Source organism: Giraffa tippelskirchi, chromosome 13, assembly GCF_054371585.1.
Source record: "Giraffa tippelskirchi isolate mGirTip1 chromosome 13, T2T-mGirTip1v1.2.pri, whole genome shotgun sequence".
Taxonomy (NCBI): Eukaryota; Metazoa; Chordata; class Mammalia; order Artiodactyla; family Giraffidae; genus Giraffa; species Giraffa tippelskirchi.
The window spans coordinates 71,796,161-71,812,154 of record NC_137287.1 but is presented as its reverse complement, the minus strand read 5'-3'; the positions used below and the strand labels follow the sequence as shown (position 1 = coordinate 71,812,154).

The 15,994-nt window shown below is 46.6% G+C and overlaps 1 protein-coding gene across 22 annotated transcripts in view; it reads left to right on the top strand.

The window, feature by feature from the left end:
• Positions 1-3,905: 3,905 nt before the first annotated feature.
• BEND7 (BEN domain containing 7) overlaps positions 3,906-15,994 on the top strand; it is an 85,847-nt gene continuing 73,758 nt past the window's right edge. For 7 of the 22 annotated variants that reach the window (XM_081553527.1, XM_081553531.1, XM_081553526.1 and 4 more), the window contains exons 1-3: positions 3,906-4,050; positions 4,903-5,076; positions 7,475-7,558. In XM_081553527.1, coding sequence (XP_081409653.1) covers positions 5,016-5,076; positions 7,475-7,558 — 145 coding nt within the window. In that variant the 5' untranslated portion in view covers positions 3,906-4,050; positions 4,903-5,015. Of the gene's footprint in view, positions 4,051-4,377; positions 5,077-5,114; positions 5,280-5,406; positions 5,682-6,509; positions 6,630-7,434; positions 7,559-15,994 lie in introns of those variants that run through there. The other 15 variants (XM_081553540.1, XM_081553534.1, XM_081553533.1 and 12 more) reach the window with 7 other exon arrangements.

Sequence of the window (15,994 nt, the reverse complement as noted above, 5' to 3'; positions counted from 1 at the left end):
CAATTAAGAGCATTAGATAATGTATAAGTATTCTTAAGTTCCTATATGAGAAGCCTCATATAAATATACTTGGTGGCACATTTCAAGATCTCATTTTCACTTAAGTAATCTCTTATAGATACTACCTCCTTTAAGTTATAATTGCTAAAACCTATGAAGTAAATGAAAATGGAAACTTGAGTTATGCCAGCAACAAATTGATCAACTGACACTAGAGTAGGGCTTACTTCTATTCTTTCCATGACCTTTCTGATGGGTGATCGTCACAAAATGAAAAGTTAATATTTATACTTATTAATCTTCCTCAAGGATTCCAGAATCAACTTAACTGACAGGATTTTCAATTCCAGAGACTCCAATCAAAGATTATAAACTGCCTCGAGCCATAATACCATCCCACTTATCTCCTTTTTGAGGGTTATCACATAAGTAACAGCCAGGTTATAGTCATATCTATGCACATAGTATGGTTCAAATCATATAGTTCCTGGAAATCTGAGTTGTCTAATGTGGTAGCCCTAGCCACATGTGGCTATTAAATATGTGAACATGGCTAATCTGAATTGGTTTGTCCTCTAAGTGTAAAATACACACCATTTTCAAAACAGTGTACAAAGAAAAAGAAATGTAAATTGTATCACTGAGTATTTTTATATTGATTGCATATCAAAATGATAATATTTTTAATACACTGGGTTAAATAAGATGTATTATTCAAATAAATTTAACTTGTTTATTTTTACTTCTCAAAAATGTGGCTAATAAAAAACGTTAAATTCCGTTTATGGCCTGCATTATATTTCTATTGGACATCAGGGCTCTAAATAAAGATGGAGATCTTCTTAATGCTGTTCTTCTCAGGACAGAGTTTTCAGAAAAGGATTTTTAAAAATTAGGGTTACGGTTGCTTAAATGTTCTCTGGCCAAATTACCTGCCTTTATCAGAGATTAAAACCTATCTTTAATCTTTATCTATAATTAACTGAATTTTAGAATGATCATATAATAAAATATTTGGCCTACCTTAAGTCATGAAATATCTGACCAGTTTTCCCTGAGCTTCAATAATATGTAAACCTGTGGTTCTAAAACCTTTGGGGAAACCTGAACTATTGAGACAGAGAAATGACCTTAATATATCTCCTGTAGGATTATGCAGAACACCCCTACATAAAAACTCAAAAACAACATACTGTTATGGACTCCCCTGGTGGTCCAGCTGTTATGACTCTGTGCTTCCACTGCAGGGCGCACAAGTTCCCTGGTCAGTGAACTAAGATCCTGCATGCTGCATGGCAGCCAAAAAACCAAACCAAACATCAAACAAAATACTGCTACAAACTGAATTGTGTTCCCTGCCCCCAAACTCTTATGTTGAAGCTCTAACCCCCAAACGTGACGGTACTGAGAGGTAGGGCCTTTGGGAGGTAATCAGGTTTTGGATGAGGCCAATAGTCAGGCAGGCACTGATGATGGGATTATAAGAAGAGATCAGAACTCTCTTTCCACCACTGTGAGAAGGTCACTGTGAGAAGGCAGCTGTCTACAAGCCAACAAGAGAGCCCTCACCAGGAACTGATTCTGCCAGACCTGAATCCAGGGCTTCTAGTCTTCAGAACCATGAGAAAGTCAATTTCAATTGTTGAAACCACTTCATCTATTGCATTTTGTATGGCAGCTCAAGCAACTAATACCTACCACTTAAAGCAATCTCTAATTAAACATCATTATTAATCTTTTGTTCTAGTTTAGTCGCTTAAGTCGTGTCCGACTCTTTGGGACCCCATGGGCTGTATCCCGCCAGGCTCCTCTGTTCATGGGATTTCCCAGACAAGAATACTGGAGTGCGTTGCCATTTCCTTCTCCAGGGGATCTTCCTGGCCCAGGGATTGAACTAGCATCTCCTGCATTGGCAGGCGAATTCTTTACCACTGAGCTACCAGGGAAGCCCTCTTATTTAATCTTTCATTAATGGTAATTTTGAATATATTACCTTTTTTGTTATATAAAGGCATACTGATTTGCCCAATGTGGAGAATAAACAAATATTTGTCGATTTTCTCTACCTGTTAATAGGACAGGCCTGACCTATGGCCTCTGTAGACCAACTTGCTCACAGACCATTTCTGTTGAGCCAGGAAGAAGGGTCAAGGAGAACAATCATTATTTTAAAACATTATCACAATGAAATATCTTTTCTTAACTATATCAAAAATATTTTCTTCAGCAAACAGAATTCATATTCCCACTTGAACTGAAAATGCTAAGTTGTTAATATCCCCCTAGGGATCTGCTTCTTGGTATGGCACCTTCAATGATTTTATCATAGCAAGCATAATAAAGTCTCATTTTATGCTCCAAGGCATGAACAATCCTAAACGTTCTTCAATCAGTACAGTCCTCAGCCTGTGGCTTCTGGAATAACATTTTTAAAGGCACTAAAAAAAGAAAGGGTCCCCGCCCAGGGGACAGAATCAGGTGCTTTGTTTCTTTAGAATTCTTCAAAACACCTTCAGGTACATGGTTTTAAAGAAAGAGAGGCAAAAAAAAAAAAACCAGTAAAAAACCAAATAGGGTAGTTGACCAACCCTTGTTATCGCTTTAATCCTTTCTGCTACCTTTTAGAACTCTGAAAAATGTATACAATTTTGTTTGTCCTACACATATTTTCTAGGAAAAGGCCCTGAACATAATCTCTAAGGAGACAGTGAGCAAAAAATTAAAAACCTCTTATTTAAGGGTTCATTTTAGGGAACAGAAGGAACACTCTTCTTGTTTGTTTTTTTGGCCCCTGCTGCACTGGCATGCAGGATCATAGTTCCCTGACCAGGGATGGAACCTGAGCCCCCTGCATTAAGTGCGGAGTCCTAACCACCCGACCACCATGGAAATCCCCTGAACTGTCCTTTTTCTCACTTTGAAACCAGCCTCCCCACTTATTACATATATACCACCTAATATAAGACCTCAGAAGGCGTACCAGGCTCTGCTTCTGCTATTTGATGGGTTACCTGATTCCTTGATTTCCTGGTGTGTATATGCTTATGCAGGTTGCCTCCAACTTACCCCTTTCTCTTAGGTGTCCCTGTTAAATATGAGCGGATCCTGGGGCTTCCTTGGTGTCTCCACGGTAAAGAATCTGCCTGTCAATGCAGGAGACACAGGTTCGATCCCTGATCCCGGAAGATCCCACATGCTGATCCCGGAAGATCCCACATGCTGCGGAGCAACTAAGTTGTTTCACAACTACTGAGCCTGTCTAAAGCCTGGGAACTGAAACTATGGAGCCCATGAACCGGTGCTCCAGAACAAGAGAAGCCATTGCAAAGAAAAGCCTGAGCACCAAAACTAGAGAAAAACCTGCCTAGCAAGGAAGACCCAGTACTGCCAAAGAGAAATAATACATAAAATTATAAAAAAGAAAAAGAGTGAGTCCTGAGCAGCTGCCTCCTCATTTGAGATTGGCAGTGTTACCACATTTATCAACATACCCTCCCCCCTTATTTCCTATCCACTCTTTTGAGGTCACTTGAACTTGTCACAGTGCTGGTTCCGACATCCATCTCTTTACTCTCTTTGTATTTGCGTCTAGAGATGACCAGTTTGGTGGCGGTACTTTTCAGCTTATCAGATCACATTTCTGACCTGCCAGTCCCCGCTGGTATAGAATTGTCTTCCATCCCCACAATAAAGTTGTTGTGAAAAAGCAATGGAGTACTCTCAGCTCCCTAGAAGAGAATACAGTATAAAACTAACACAAGCTTTCCGTCGATTATCCTGGCTTTAGTACACCCAATGGCAGAGCCCTCTGCACCTGCCTTGGCCATGTCTTCCCTAAGAGTCAGAAGAGAGGTGGGGCACCCACTGACGTCGCATTGCTCACCCCATCCACCCTCTCCAAGCCCCACATTCCAAGTTCTCTCCTTGAACTTAACTCCCAATCTTCCTACAACCCTCCTCGCATTGGAGTAAAGAACTGAAGCTCACTCTTTTCCATACTCGGCTGATTAGTAAATTCTAAAATCTCTTTTCCTTGCAGAGCTCAGATGGGTAAGTTTTTGGGTTTTGGTGGATTTTTTTTCCCCCTACAACTTGCCTGAAACCAGTGTCTGTCTGGCCCTCCGACACCCTGAATCTCACGGCGAGAGGAGTGGGCTGGCCAGGAGGGTCGCCGACACCTAGGGCCGTTGAGAACAAGATCGGCCCCGGGAAGATGTAGGCGAGCTCGGAGCCGGGAGCCAGGCCCCCCCGGGAAAGGCGCACCCCGACTCGCCGGCCCCCGAGGCACCGGCGTCGGGACCCCAGCGCCTGGCAGGGACGACGGTCCCCGGGGGCGGGTGGGCCGGCCGGGCCGAGGGCGCTGCCGCCGCGGCCTCCGGCTCCTCCTCCGGGCGCCGCGCGGCCAGGCCGGTGGGTGGCGGCGGCCCGGGCCCCGGGGGATGGCGGCGGCCGCGCTCCGCCAGCAGGTGGCCCCGGGGTCCCGGCGGCGCCGCCTCCTCCCGGCGCCCCTCCTCCCGCGGGGGCGGTCAGCGCCCCGACCCCGCTCGCACCCTGCCGCCGCCGCCGCCGCCCTCGGCCCGCCCGCCGCGTCCCCGGGGCCGCGCTCGCCGCCGCCGCCGCGTCCGGAGCTGCACCCAGGCCGGCCCGCGGCGAGCGCCCAGGGCGCCGGCAGCCCGGCCCGCCCTCCTCGCCCCCAACTCGCTCCCCAACGGAAAGTTCGGCTCCGGCTGCGTCTCGCCCGGCAGCAGGGGATGAGCCGGGGTTGGGGGGCGAGCTGAGCGGCGGCCAGGAGGGGGCAACTTCGCCCGGCAGAGCGCCCCCCGCCCGGCCCCGCCGGCCGCAGCTCCCGGGCGGGCTCGAGTGGTTTTTCCCTTGCCTGTGCCTCCCCCCTGCGGATCCAAGAGCCGGACCTTGGTCCCCGCGCTCCCGCTGCCGGGTGACAAGAGCCAGCGCCGCCGCCGCCGCCTCGGCCGCCGCCCCCGGCCGCAGCCCCTGCCCTGCCCGCCCGCCGCACCATGGAGTTCTCGGAGAGGAAGCGGAGCAGGAAATCCCAGAGCTTCAAACTGGTGAACCGAGGTAAGCGGGGCCGGGCCGGGCCGGGCCGGGCCGGGTGCGGGGCGTGCGGGCGGCGGAGGGAGGACTTGGCCGCCGCGTAAACAGCCCCCGGCCCCTGGTGCGGCCAACTCCGGGGGCCGGGGCTCCTGGTACCCCACCCCCCCCGCCCTGGGTCCCCTCCCCGAGTGGGGCTTCGGCCGCACACACGCCGGGCGGCGAGGAAAGTTGTGCGGCTGGGGGTGAGGGGGGAGGCAGGATGTGATTCCGCGTAAACAAGTCGGAGGGCACATCAGGAAATTAGCAAACAATGACACTTGGGGAGCGGGGAGCCTTCTTTGGTATTCCTCTCCTGTGGCTCGGCGGCCGGGTGGGGGAGGACGCGTCTCCATCAGGCCGTGCGGACACCCACCCACACCAATGATCGTGGTGGTTTGGGGTTGGTTTGCTTTTTTCCCCTCTCTTGCAAAAAGAGGGAGAAAAAGGTGGTGGTGGCTGTTGTAAGACCAAGAAAGAAGCTCATTAGGTGTCCAAGCCCAGAGAAGAATTGTTGACATTCAGCATCTTTCCCGGATATGTTATTTGGGCAGGAAAGATGTTTTCGAATAGATCACGTAACAGTCAGATAAGTATCATTACAAAGAAAAACACAAAAAATCCAGCCGGTCCCTGACGATTTAACAGGTGTACATGTACCGCGGTCTCTGGGCTTGGGTTTATTATCAGGGGAGAGGAAAGTTGAATAGTCCTGCCTGTGTGCAGTGACTTGTTGAAGAGTCTCTGTTTTTCCTGATTTGACTTTTCAAAAAACGATAAGAATGTAAGGGCAGACAAAAAATTATGTCTATCAAAATGCATCGTGTCACCTTAAATTAGAGGCAGGTGACTTTTTCTCCCCGGCATGTCACAAGTCCCAATATTGAGTTTAGAATGATCCTGTTTAAGTGTCGTCTTTGAATCAGCTTGGAGTCAAAACCAAACCAGAGAACCTGTCCACTTTGTTCCTCTGTTGTAGTATCTAGCATTGGCATCAGACTAGAGAGCAAGGCGATTGTTTTAACAACCTGGAGAAGTCACATGTAAGCTGATGAAAATTAGAGGGCGATTGCAATTTCCAGCTAAGCTAACTATGGTGTAGATTCAATAAAGCCTGCTTTCAGTTAGTCTGAAATTGATTTTGATTATAGACATTTTTAAGATCTACTCCTATCTGTTAACTCCGATTTAGTTTGGATACTGTTGGATGAAAAAAGCCTGTCGTAGTTGTTACGTATTCAAAATATTTGGCTTTGCTTTTTTTCTCTGTACAGTTTTTTTCCCCCAGCAGTGTTGATTACTCAGTCATTTGTACTTTAAAAGTACCTCCATTTGTGACTGGCCTGTTGGTCTTTCTGATTCATTCCAGAATCTAGGTGGCTTTCTTATTTATGACCTCAGGGAACTTACTTTGTTGTTCAGTTGCTCAGTCATGTCCGACTCTTTGTGACCCCGTGGACTGCAGCATGCCAGGCTTCCCTGTCCTTCCCTATCTCCCAGAGTTTGCTCAAACTCTTGGAACTTACTACTTTATCTTAAAAGTGAGATAAGTTTTGTAGACCTTGTTCTGGGAGGGCTAAGGCCCCCAAAAGGAAATCACTGTTAAGAAGGATTGCCTAGTTTCTTACCTAAGCAATCCTACATTTTAGAAACAGTTGCCAAAGTGCAGTAGCCTCTTTAGAGAAGCTTGTAAAATACTGTGTTTTAAAGTTTGACTGACATAGCAAGTCTGTCTTTTTCCTTTTTTTAAAAAAAAAATTACGGGTCTGATTTTTCTCTCTGCTCCGCAGGTGCACTTTTAGAACTTAAACGATTGTATGTTGAAGTGTGGTAGCCGAATCCAAGACTCGCTTTCTTATTCCAAATTATACTATGTTTGAAATAACAAATCAGTATTTTTCATGTGTGCTTGCCTGCAAGCTGTTCAAAGGCTAGGATTTTTCTGGGTAAACTAAGAGTACCAGGTAACTCTGAAGCGTCCTATCATCTACTCATGCTAATGGGTTGTGGAGATAAATTTGGAATCTTCTTCTCGCCTATGATTGGGCAAGGTTTTTTCTTTTTCTTATAAAAATACTTGTCATTTGGAAGTAAAGAAGCCTGGTGTGTAATTGGCATCTGTGGACCAAATTTCCTGTGAAAACTGTGTGATCAAGCAGAGCTGTTTTCTAAAGTCAAAATAATAATTTCAAGTTTGAGTACTTCTCCAGAGTAAGCAGAGTGGTAGGGATTACCAGTGACTGCAAATTCTGTGATGAAATGAGATCTCAAAAAATTATAAAATATAGCTTACACATAATGTATATAATGAGATTCTCGCCTTTCTTGCTTATTCATATCTTGCAGGTCATTAGAATTCTAATTTTTGGCTGTTTTCTCACCCCAGATTATCACCATGAGGTCTATAAGATCTCAGACTTCAGCAGCGATGTTAATGGGGAGGCCAAAGAGACACAACCCATTTTTTTAGGTAGGTTCTTATGTCAATTAATTTCTCAGCAAAACAGTGTGGCCATTTGCAATTAGGGGGAAGGGGAAAAAAAAAAAAAAGATTGTGCCAGAATGGGAAATGTCTGCCACCGCTTAATGTATGACATTCTTTTCAAGACCTTTTATTTTACAGATTGCCAATAGATCCCTTATTAACATTGCTAAAAGTTGTAATTTCAGACATGAATGTTTATTAGTGTCTACACACAGTGCTAATTATCACTCACTCCCGGAGCCAGAAGCTGACCGTGCAGTTTTGTGGCTCTGTGTTCACCCCATTTACATCGCATATTCGCTGGCATGCTTCATTGGCAATAGTTTGTGTAATTGGGGTATTACATCTTTGACATCTGGATAACAGAAATTCAATTTCCAGGAAGCTGCTATTTGTTTGGTTTTTGCCTCCTCCTTGGGTGGGGTAGAGGATTAATATGCTGTCTGATGATAATGTCCCTTCACCACTGTGGCCTGGTTGCTAATCCTGCCATGACAAAATTAAATTAACTCTCCAGCCAAAAAGCAGAAGGAAAAGGAAAGTGTGATGGTCCCTTGAACCACCTCTAGGTAGGATTAGTGATCACGGAGCCACTCCTTGTTGGTCCGCCCAGCTTTATGCTCACTTCACACCACGTCTGTGATCAGAGAGGGGAGGCCAGTCTCTGCTTTCACCACCCTCCTTCCCGACCCACCCCAGGGCCAAATGGAGCAAAGCAGCACCTTGGAGGCCATCCGACAAGAGTCGCTTCGTGATGGATGAGTAGGTTCCCTAAAATGATGCCGCTCTTTCCACGTGTGGTTTTCAGTACAGATACTGTACCCAAGGGGTCTTGCCCATGCAGTTTGTTACTTGTAGACCTTGAGCCAAAAAGGCTTCCCCGATAGCTCAGCGGATAAAGAATCCATCTGCAATGCAGGAGACATAAGAGGCGCAGATTTGATCCCTGGGTTGGGAACATCCCCTGGAGAAAGAAATGGCAACCCACTCCAGTATTTTTGCCTGAAAAATCCCATGGACAGAGGAACCAAAAATGGAACAATTCAGGATTTTGCCACTAAGAATGATGGACCTGTGAGGTTAGAGTGGAGGACAAATCATGGCACTTGACCCCCACCGTACCCATCCCAACACCTCCTAGAGCCTAGGTGGCAGTGTGAGAGCTGGGTGCCCCATGAGGAAGCAGAAGTGGGAGACAGTCCTGGCAAGAGCCATTGAAAGCAAGGGCCAGAATGGCCATGTCTCTGGGGAGAGTTGATAGGCCGTTAAAAAAAATTTTTTTTTAATTGGAAGATAATTGCTTTACAGTATTTATTAATTTCTGCTGTGAAAAGTGAAAAAGTGAAAGTGTTAGTCAGCTCAGTCATGTCTGACTCTTTGTGACCCCAGGGGCTGTAGCCCACCAGGCTCCTCTGTCCATGGGATTCTCCAGGCAAGAATACTGGAGTGGGTTGCCATTCCCTACTCCAGGGGATCGTCCCAACACAGGGATCGATCCTGGGTCTCTTGCATAGCAGGCAGATTCTTTACCATCCAAGCCATCAGGGAAGTGCAACTATGTAAATCAGCTATAATATATACATATATTCCCTCCCTCTTGGACCTCCTCCTCCATACCACCCATCTAGGTCATCACAGAGCACCCAGCTGAGCTTCCTGCTGTACAGTAGCTTCCCACTAGCTGTCTATTTTACACACAGTAGGTCTTTTGGAAGCAAGATGGGTGCTCAGATTCAGGGTACCGCCAGTTAAAACAACAAGGAAGCCAGGCAGTTGGGGGTCCTCTTGATCTTGCTTGAAGGAAGAGAAAGGGTGGGTTGCAAAGGACTGAGAAGTCAAATGGGTACTGAATAGAGCAGGGGTCCCCAACTTCCAGGATCTAAAATGCCTGATGATTTGAGGTAGAGCTGATGTAATAATAATGGAAACAAAGTACCCAACAAATGGAATGCGTTTGAATCATCCTGAAACCATCACCTCGTCCCAGTCCATGGAAAAATTGTCTTCCATGAAACCAGTCCCTGGTGCCAAAAAGGTTGGGGACCACTGGAACAGAGGTAAAACAGGAGGGAAATAATGACATTTCTTCCACCAGCAAGCACCGAAGGCATGTGGATCTTTCCATCCAGGCAGAGACTGTGGCTGGGGCCAGCACTGCTCTCAGCACCTGTTTTCTGTTCTGAGGTCTGGAACCCAAAAGGTTCACAGTCAAGGGAGGCGCTATGACCCAGGAGGAGAATATTCCTGGACTGTACTCTGTTCAATTCCTTCTACTTATTCAGGATCCTGTATTTTCAGTACCCTTAACTCGATCAGTCGGAATTCTATATCAAAGCACCACTCAATCTAACCGTTTGAAAGGAAGAACTTGCCAATTAGTAGAAAGAGGTACATTTATCATAAAAAAGGAACATCACATCCTTGGTTTAGTTCATCTCCGACACAGCAGGCTGTTCCCCCTGTCTGCTGGGTACTTGGAGAATGGTGAGAACACGATACGGTGGGTGGACTCCGGGTACGAGAGAGTGAAGGATGTAGAGCAAGCAGGTGCCAGTGCTCGGGATTTGGTAAGAGGTAAACTCTCCAAGGGGCAGGCCTGGCTTCATTTTTCCTAGCTCGAGCCCAGGAATATGAGAGAACATCAGTGCAAGGCCAGGCTTGTGATAAGTTTCTAAGTCGCTGTTGGTCACAGAGGCCTTAGACATCAAGAGACAAAAGATGGAACAGCGTGAAAGTGCCTGGGTTATTCTCAGTCTTTTGCTCGTTCTGGGGAAAGTGGGATATGGCTCCCATAGAACATTTCTGTTTTGTGATCTTCAGGTCAATTTGGAAAAAGAAAAAAACTGGAAGAGCAAATGATTATGCAAACCTGATTTCTAGAGTAATTAAAAAAAGTTACTGATAACATATGAAACACAGTTCTGTTGTTGATGGTGTTATAAAGTGGACTTTTTTAGGTTATAGTTCTTTTTCGCAAATGTCAGTCACATTTGTTTTGTAAATGGCTTGAGTCCACCCGTGATACTACGCATCATGGTGTAGAATTCCACATGAGGTCTGTGACACCCAAGGGAAATTGTTAGCAAAAACAGCAGAACTCTTTGACCTGTAACACATTCCTCAAACAGGGCCTTTGGCATGCTGCGTGGGATTTTCTGTGTTCAAATGTCCATCTGTGTCATCTCTGGTACTATCTGCACCTGTAAGATAACAGTTCATGTCTCAGGGAAAGAGAGCGCTCCAGAATTTGGCAGAGGTTCCCACCTCAAATCAATTTCCCTGGGATAATTTTAGGCTGTTGACTAAGGCAGCACATTCAACAGGGTAGGATGGTTCAGTGGTGTGAGCAGTTTGTCCGAGAGCTTTTTGGGTGTTCCTCCCACATGTTTAACTTGCTAACAGGGTCAGGAGAGATTACCCTGTGGACATTGGCTTTGTCCAGCTGGCAATGATGGGCCACTATGAAGATTTGAGCACTATTTTGGAGAAAAACAACTTAATTCCTTTTGATCAGTGTAACAGATTTTTCTCTTTTTTTTTTTTTGAGAATATATGACAAACTCAGTACTTTTCTGAAATAGGAGTGGGGTTGGGGGCAACTAAAGAAGTGGATAGGACAGGGATCCTGTTCTCAATGATTAAAATCCAGCTGGACAGGGACTTCCCCTGGTGGTCCAGTGGTTAAGACTCTGTGCTTCCAATGCAGGAGGCCTGGGTTCGATCCCTGGTCAGAGAACTAGATCCTGCATTCCTCAGTGAAGATTGCACATGCTGCAACTAAGAACTGGTGCAGCCAAAAAAATAAAAAATCCAGTTGAACAAATTCAGAACACAGTGAAGGACAAAATTCAGTCATCCTAACAATTGCAGTTGTCTGAGCACTTCCTGTGTGCCCAGCATTGAGTCGAGTGTTGACAAGAAGGATCTCATTTACCCCTCAGAGCAAATCTCTAAGACTCCTTACTATCCATGTTTTGTAGACAAGACTAGAGATGTTGGGCTTCCCTTGTGGCTCAGCTGGTAAAGAATCCACCTGCAATGCTGGAGACCTGGATTCGATCCCTGGGTTGGGAAGATTCCCTGGAGAAGGGAAAGTCTACCCACTCCAGTATGCTGGCCTGGAGAATTCCATGGACTGTATAGTCCATGGGGTCACAAAGAGTCAGACACGACTGAGCGACTTTCACTAGAGGTGTCAGGGAGGCTGCTGCAGGTCTCCCAAGGGGCAGGTGGCATCACTGGGACCCCACCAGTCCTTGTGAGCTGGGAACACCCCGCAGCACAGCATGTGTGTGTGTTAAATGACAGACGTGAGCCTTTAGGGCAAAAGCTGAGCTAGAAGGAAAGGATCACATTGCTGGTGGGCTGGAGAGTGCTGGAAAGGTGACACTGTGACCTTGGGGAGGGTTTGAATAGGCAGGGGAGCTGGAGAAGGTTCCAGGTGGGAGAGGTGATGGGAGCCTCAGCAGAGAGCTGAGTATCACTATAATCAGACTTTAAGTGAGGGTTGCGCTCTGTAGTTTGGACAGTACTGGCCAGCTGTCATGATTTTTTTTTTTTTTTTTTTTTTTGGCTGCACTAGGTCTTAGTTGTGGCACCTAAGATCTTCGATCTTTGTTGCAACGTGCGGGATCTTTAGTTGAGGCATGCAAACTCTTAGTTTCAGCATGTGGGATCTTAGTTCCTGACTAAGGATTGAACCCAGCTCCCCTCCATTGGGAGCAGAGTGTTAAGCACTGGGCCACCACAGGGAGGTCCACATCCCCTGATTTTTCTTTTTTTTTTTTTGGCTGCCCTGGGTGCAGCCTTTCTCTAGTTTTGGCAGGCAGGGATTACTCTGTAGTTGTGGTGCTTGGGGTTCTCACTGCGGTGCTTCTCTTGATACAGAGCACAGGCTCTACAGCGCTGGCTCAATAGTTGTGGCTTGTGGGCTTAGTTGCCCTGTGGCATGTGGGATCTTCTTGGACCAGGGATCGAACCCATGTCCCCTGCATTGGCAGGTAAATTCTTAACCACTGAACCACTAGGGAAGTTCCATCTCGTGACTGTTATAGTGGACCTGTGCATAGCCTGGGTGGATGTCATTATTCCCATTGCCCAGAGGAAGAAACTGAAGCTCAGAGTTAAGTGACTTGCTCATAAGTAGCAGATCCTGGACTAAACCCAGGACTCCTGTCCCAAGGTCTTTCCCTCTGCCTGGTTGAGCCGGGCAAATCCAGGGATCATTGGAGAGACCTCAGCCAGCATCAGGGCACTTGTAGGAAGTATTTTAATGCAACAACAAATTTATCATCCATAACAATAGCAAACATTTTGGAAAATCTTTTTATATCTAGATTTTGTCCTAGGTTTACTATTATAGTAGATAGATACGAAACATATCTTTTCAGGTGTCTGGTCCCATTCATTTGCTCAGTCAGGTATGTATTGTGCTCCAGTTATGTGCTGTGCTGGCTGTTCTCTTTAATGTTGAGTCTGTGAAACAGCTTTCAGAAGACCAAGCTCAAGGTGCAGTAGCCGAGCTGAGCAAGCAGGGTCGAGATCTCTGATGTTTTGAATCTTTCAATGGCTTTCTTGACGACAGCCAGCCCTTTCAGGGTCTCCTGAATCTCAAAGATTCTCCTGGGGTTAGGGATCCAGCCAACCAGAGTAGTGTCATTCATCAAGTTGTCTGGGTACCGGGTACCATGCTAAGAACTTTGTTTTGGGAGGTTTTTTTTTGGGGGGGGGTGTCACACCTTGAGGCTTGTGGGATCTTAGTTCCCCAACCAGGGATGAACCCAGGGCCACAGCAGTGAAAGTCCTGAGTCCTAACCACTGGACCACCACGGAAGTCCCCACGTGGAGAACTTTGCATGCTATCCCATTCATTGTCCCCCCAAAGTATTGTTATTCTCACTTTGAGGAATTTGAGGTTTTCACGGAGTAACTCAGTGACAGAACCAGGATCCAAACCAGAGTCTGTTGTCTCCAAAACTCTCTTACCCACGTGGGAAGCTTGTTGAAATGAACTCCCAGGGGTACAAATGTTGGAGGGGAGCAGAGCAGCCAGGAGCAGGTGGAGGAGGTCCTGAGCACCTGCCCCATGTCCCACCTCCTCTGCTGGCCTCTGCACAACAGTCAGGGTGCCCTCAGCACCGTGAAAAGCCTCTGGTCCAGATGGTCTGGGAGAATTCCTACAGCACTGATGCTATGTCTGGTTCTACTGTGGGTCCAGAAATGATTTCAAAAGCAAGAGCAAGCAAAGTCCAACCTCGGAGCCTCTTGAGGAGCCTTAAGGACTGGTGGCTTCTTTGAACATAAGTGCTCTTAAGTACCTGCGCTTCTGTGGCTGTGGGCGCAGGCTTAGTCGTCCTTGGAGAGGACTCACTTTATTGCCTGAAGTTTGAGAGTTTTTGCTGCTAGGCTGTCTCATACTTCCATTAATCACTGAGTTAATACTACCACCCCTCCAGAAGGTAGGTGTTATGTCCCTTAGATGAATACAAATGGGAAGCTGACCTCAGAGATGACAGCAACTTGCCCAAGGTCACAGAGGAATTAGTAGCTGACCAGGCTTTAAAATTGGGTCCTTTGACATCTCATTCTGTCCTCTTTTCTCTGTGCCAGAGCTGCCTCCCCACCACCCCCCAACACCCGCCTTCTGCTCACAAAAGCTGATCTTAACATGTAATTCATCATCCTACCCCATGCTCAGAGACTTAACTGTCTTCTCATGGATTCTAGGGTCAAGTTGAAATCTCTTAACTTAGTGTTGAGTATCCAGTCTGCCCCTAATCTCCATCTCCATCTTCAACTTCGATGTAACTCACCTCCCTGGGCCCTATGCCCCCCCCCACCCCTAGTAGGATTTCAGGTGAGAAATGGGACCCCACTGCAGGTAGAAAGAACGGCACGGCCAAAAGCTTGGTCGAGGGGAAGCCCGAGACCCATTTGGGAAGAAAGGGACTCAGGTTTGTTTAATGTCTACTGTGGTCGGTGAAGCCTTGGTTTGAATCTCAGGTTAACAGTTCAGCGCACCTCGGACAGACTCTTGAGGGTTTTATCTTCTATAATGAAATGCTGATGGAGATCCTAACTCCCTCATCCAGTGCCCCCACAGCACGCAACACATCCTTTGCAGTGAAACACATTTTCAAACTAGGAAACACTGCATTTGTTTTTGTCCCATTTTTCTCTGAATTAGAGGTTATCTTTTCTTCTGGGCACCTTAGCACTAAATAGGAATACCGCTCTCCTATAGCATTTACCACAGACTGCGTATAATAGTTCCTTGTTTTGTACGTGCCTTTACTGTGCTTCATGTCACCCTGAACACATCCCATGTTGAACTATGGTTGTCTTTAACCCACCTCTCCTCCTGTACATTGGAGGATCACAGAGAAAGTGGGACCTGAACTCTTTTTTGAATCCTTTAAAGCAGGGGTCCCCAACCTCTGGGCCGTGCAGTGGCACCTCCTGTTGGATCAGCGGTGGCATTAGATTACAAATAAAGTGCATAGTAAACTTAATGCCCTGGAATCATCCCAAAGCCGTACCCTGCCCCCGATCCATGGGAAAGTCATCTTCCACGAAAAAGGTCCCTGGTGCCAAGAAGGTTGGGGACTGCTGCTTTAGACCACTTAGCACAGTGCTTTGTTTGACTACAATAGGTACCCCACATGATGCGTACTCAAATCCGTGTTCTCTGTGTGCATGAGTATACTGGACACGGATACAGCTGTGTAGGACTCTGAAGATGTGCTTTAAAATACAGCACCATCCTGAGATTTTAGAGATGGTTAGTGAGCCAAAGACATGTCTCATTTAACCAAAGAAGCTTTGGTCATATACTAAACTGCATAGAAATTGGGAGTTTCTGATGTTGATGGGTGAGAGACAACTTGAAACCTAATTTTTTATTTTTCAAATCTAGTAAAGACAAAAAAAGGAAAGGTACTCGCATACGAAAGCAACGACATGTTGAAAACCCAAACTGAAAAATAACATGTTTTGCTGGCTCTGTACTTCACCGTAATCTTGGGAGAACTTTACAAAGGGGCTGAAGATGGTCCCGCCCTGTTCATAAGCCCATGTTTAGAACCAACTGTCTGGTTCTTGGGCTTCACTTGCAGCAGGTTTTCCTACCTGCATTTAAGAAAATCCATGCATCAGATGGCAACAGACCCTGGTAACTGCCCCGTTTGGACCCCCTGTCCCCACCCCTGATGTGTGGATCTACACACACCTCTTTCTGTTTCTCCTAAAAGCTGGAGGTGGTTCAGCGACCGCCCTGTGAGTGAAACTCGTAGTGGGGTTGTGAGAGTTGGCTTTTCCCCCACCAATCACCACCACATCACTAAAACAAAGAAATCTTCACAAGGGACAGACTCTAAGGAGGTGTCTTAACAGTTTAGCCTCCCTGGTTCCCATGGGAATATG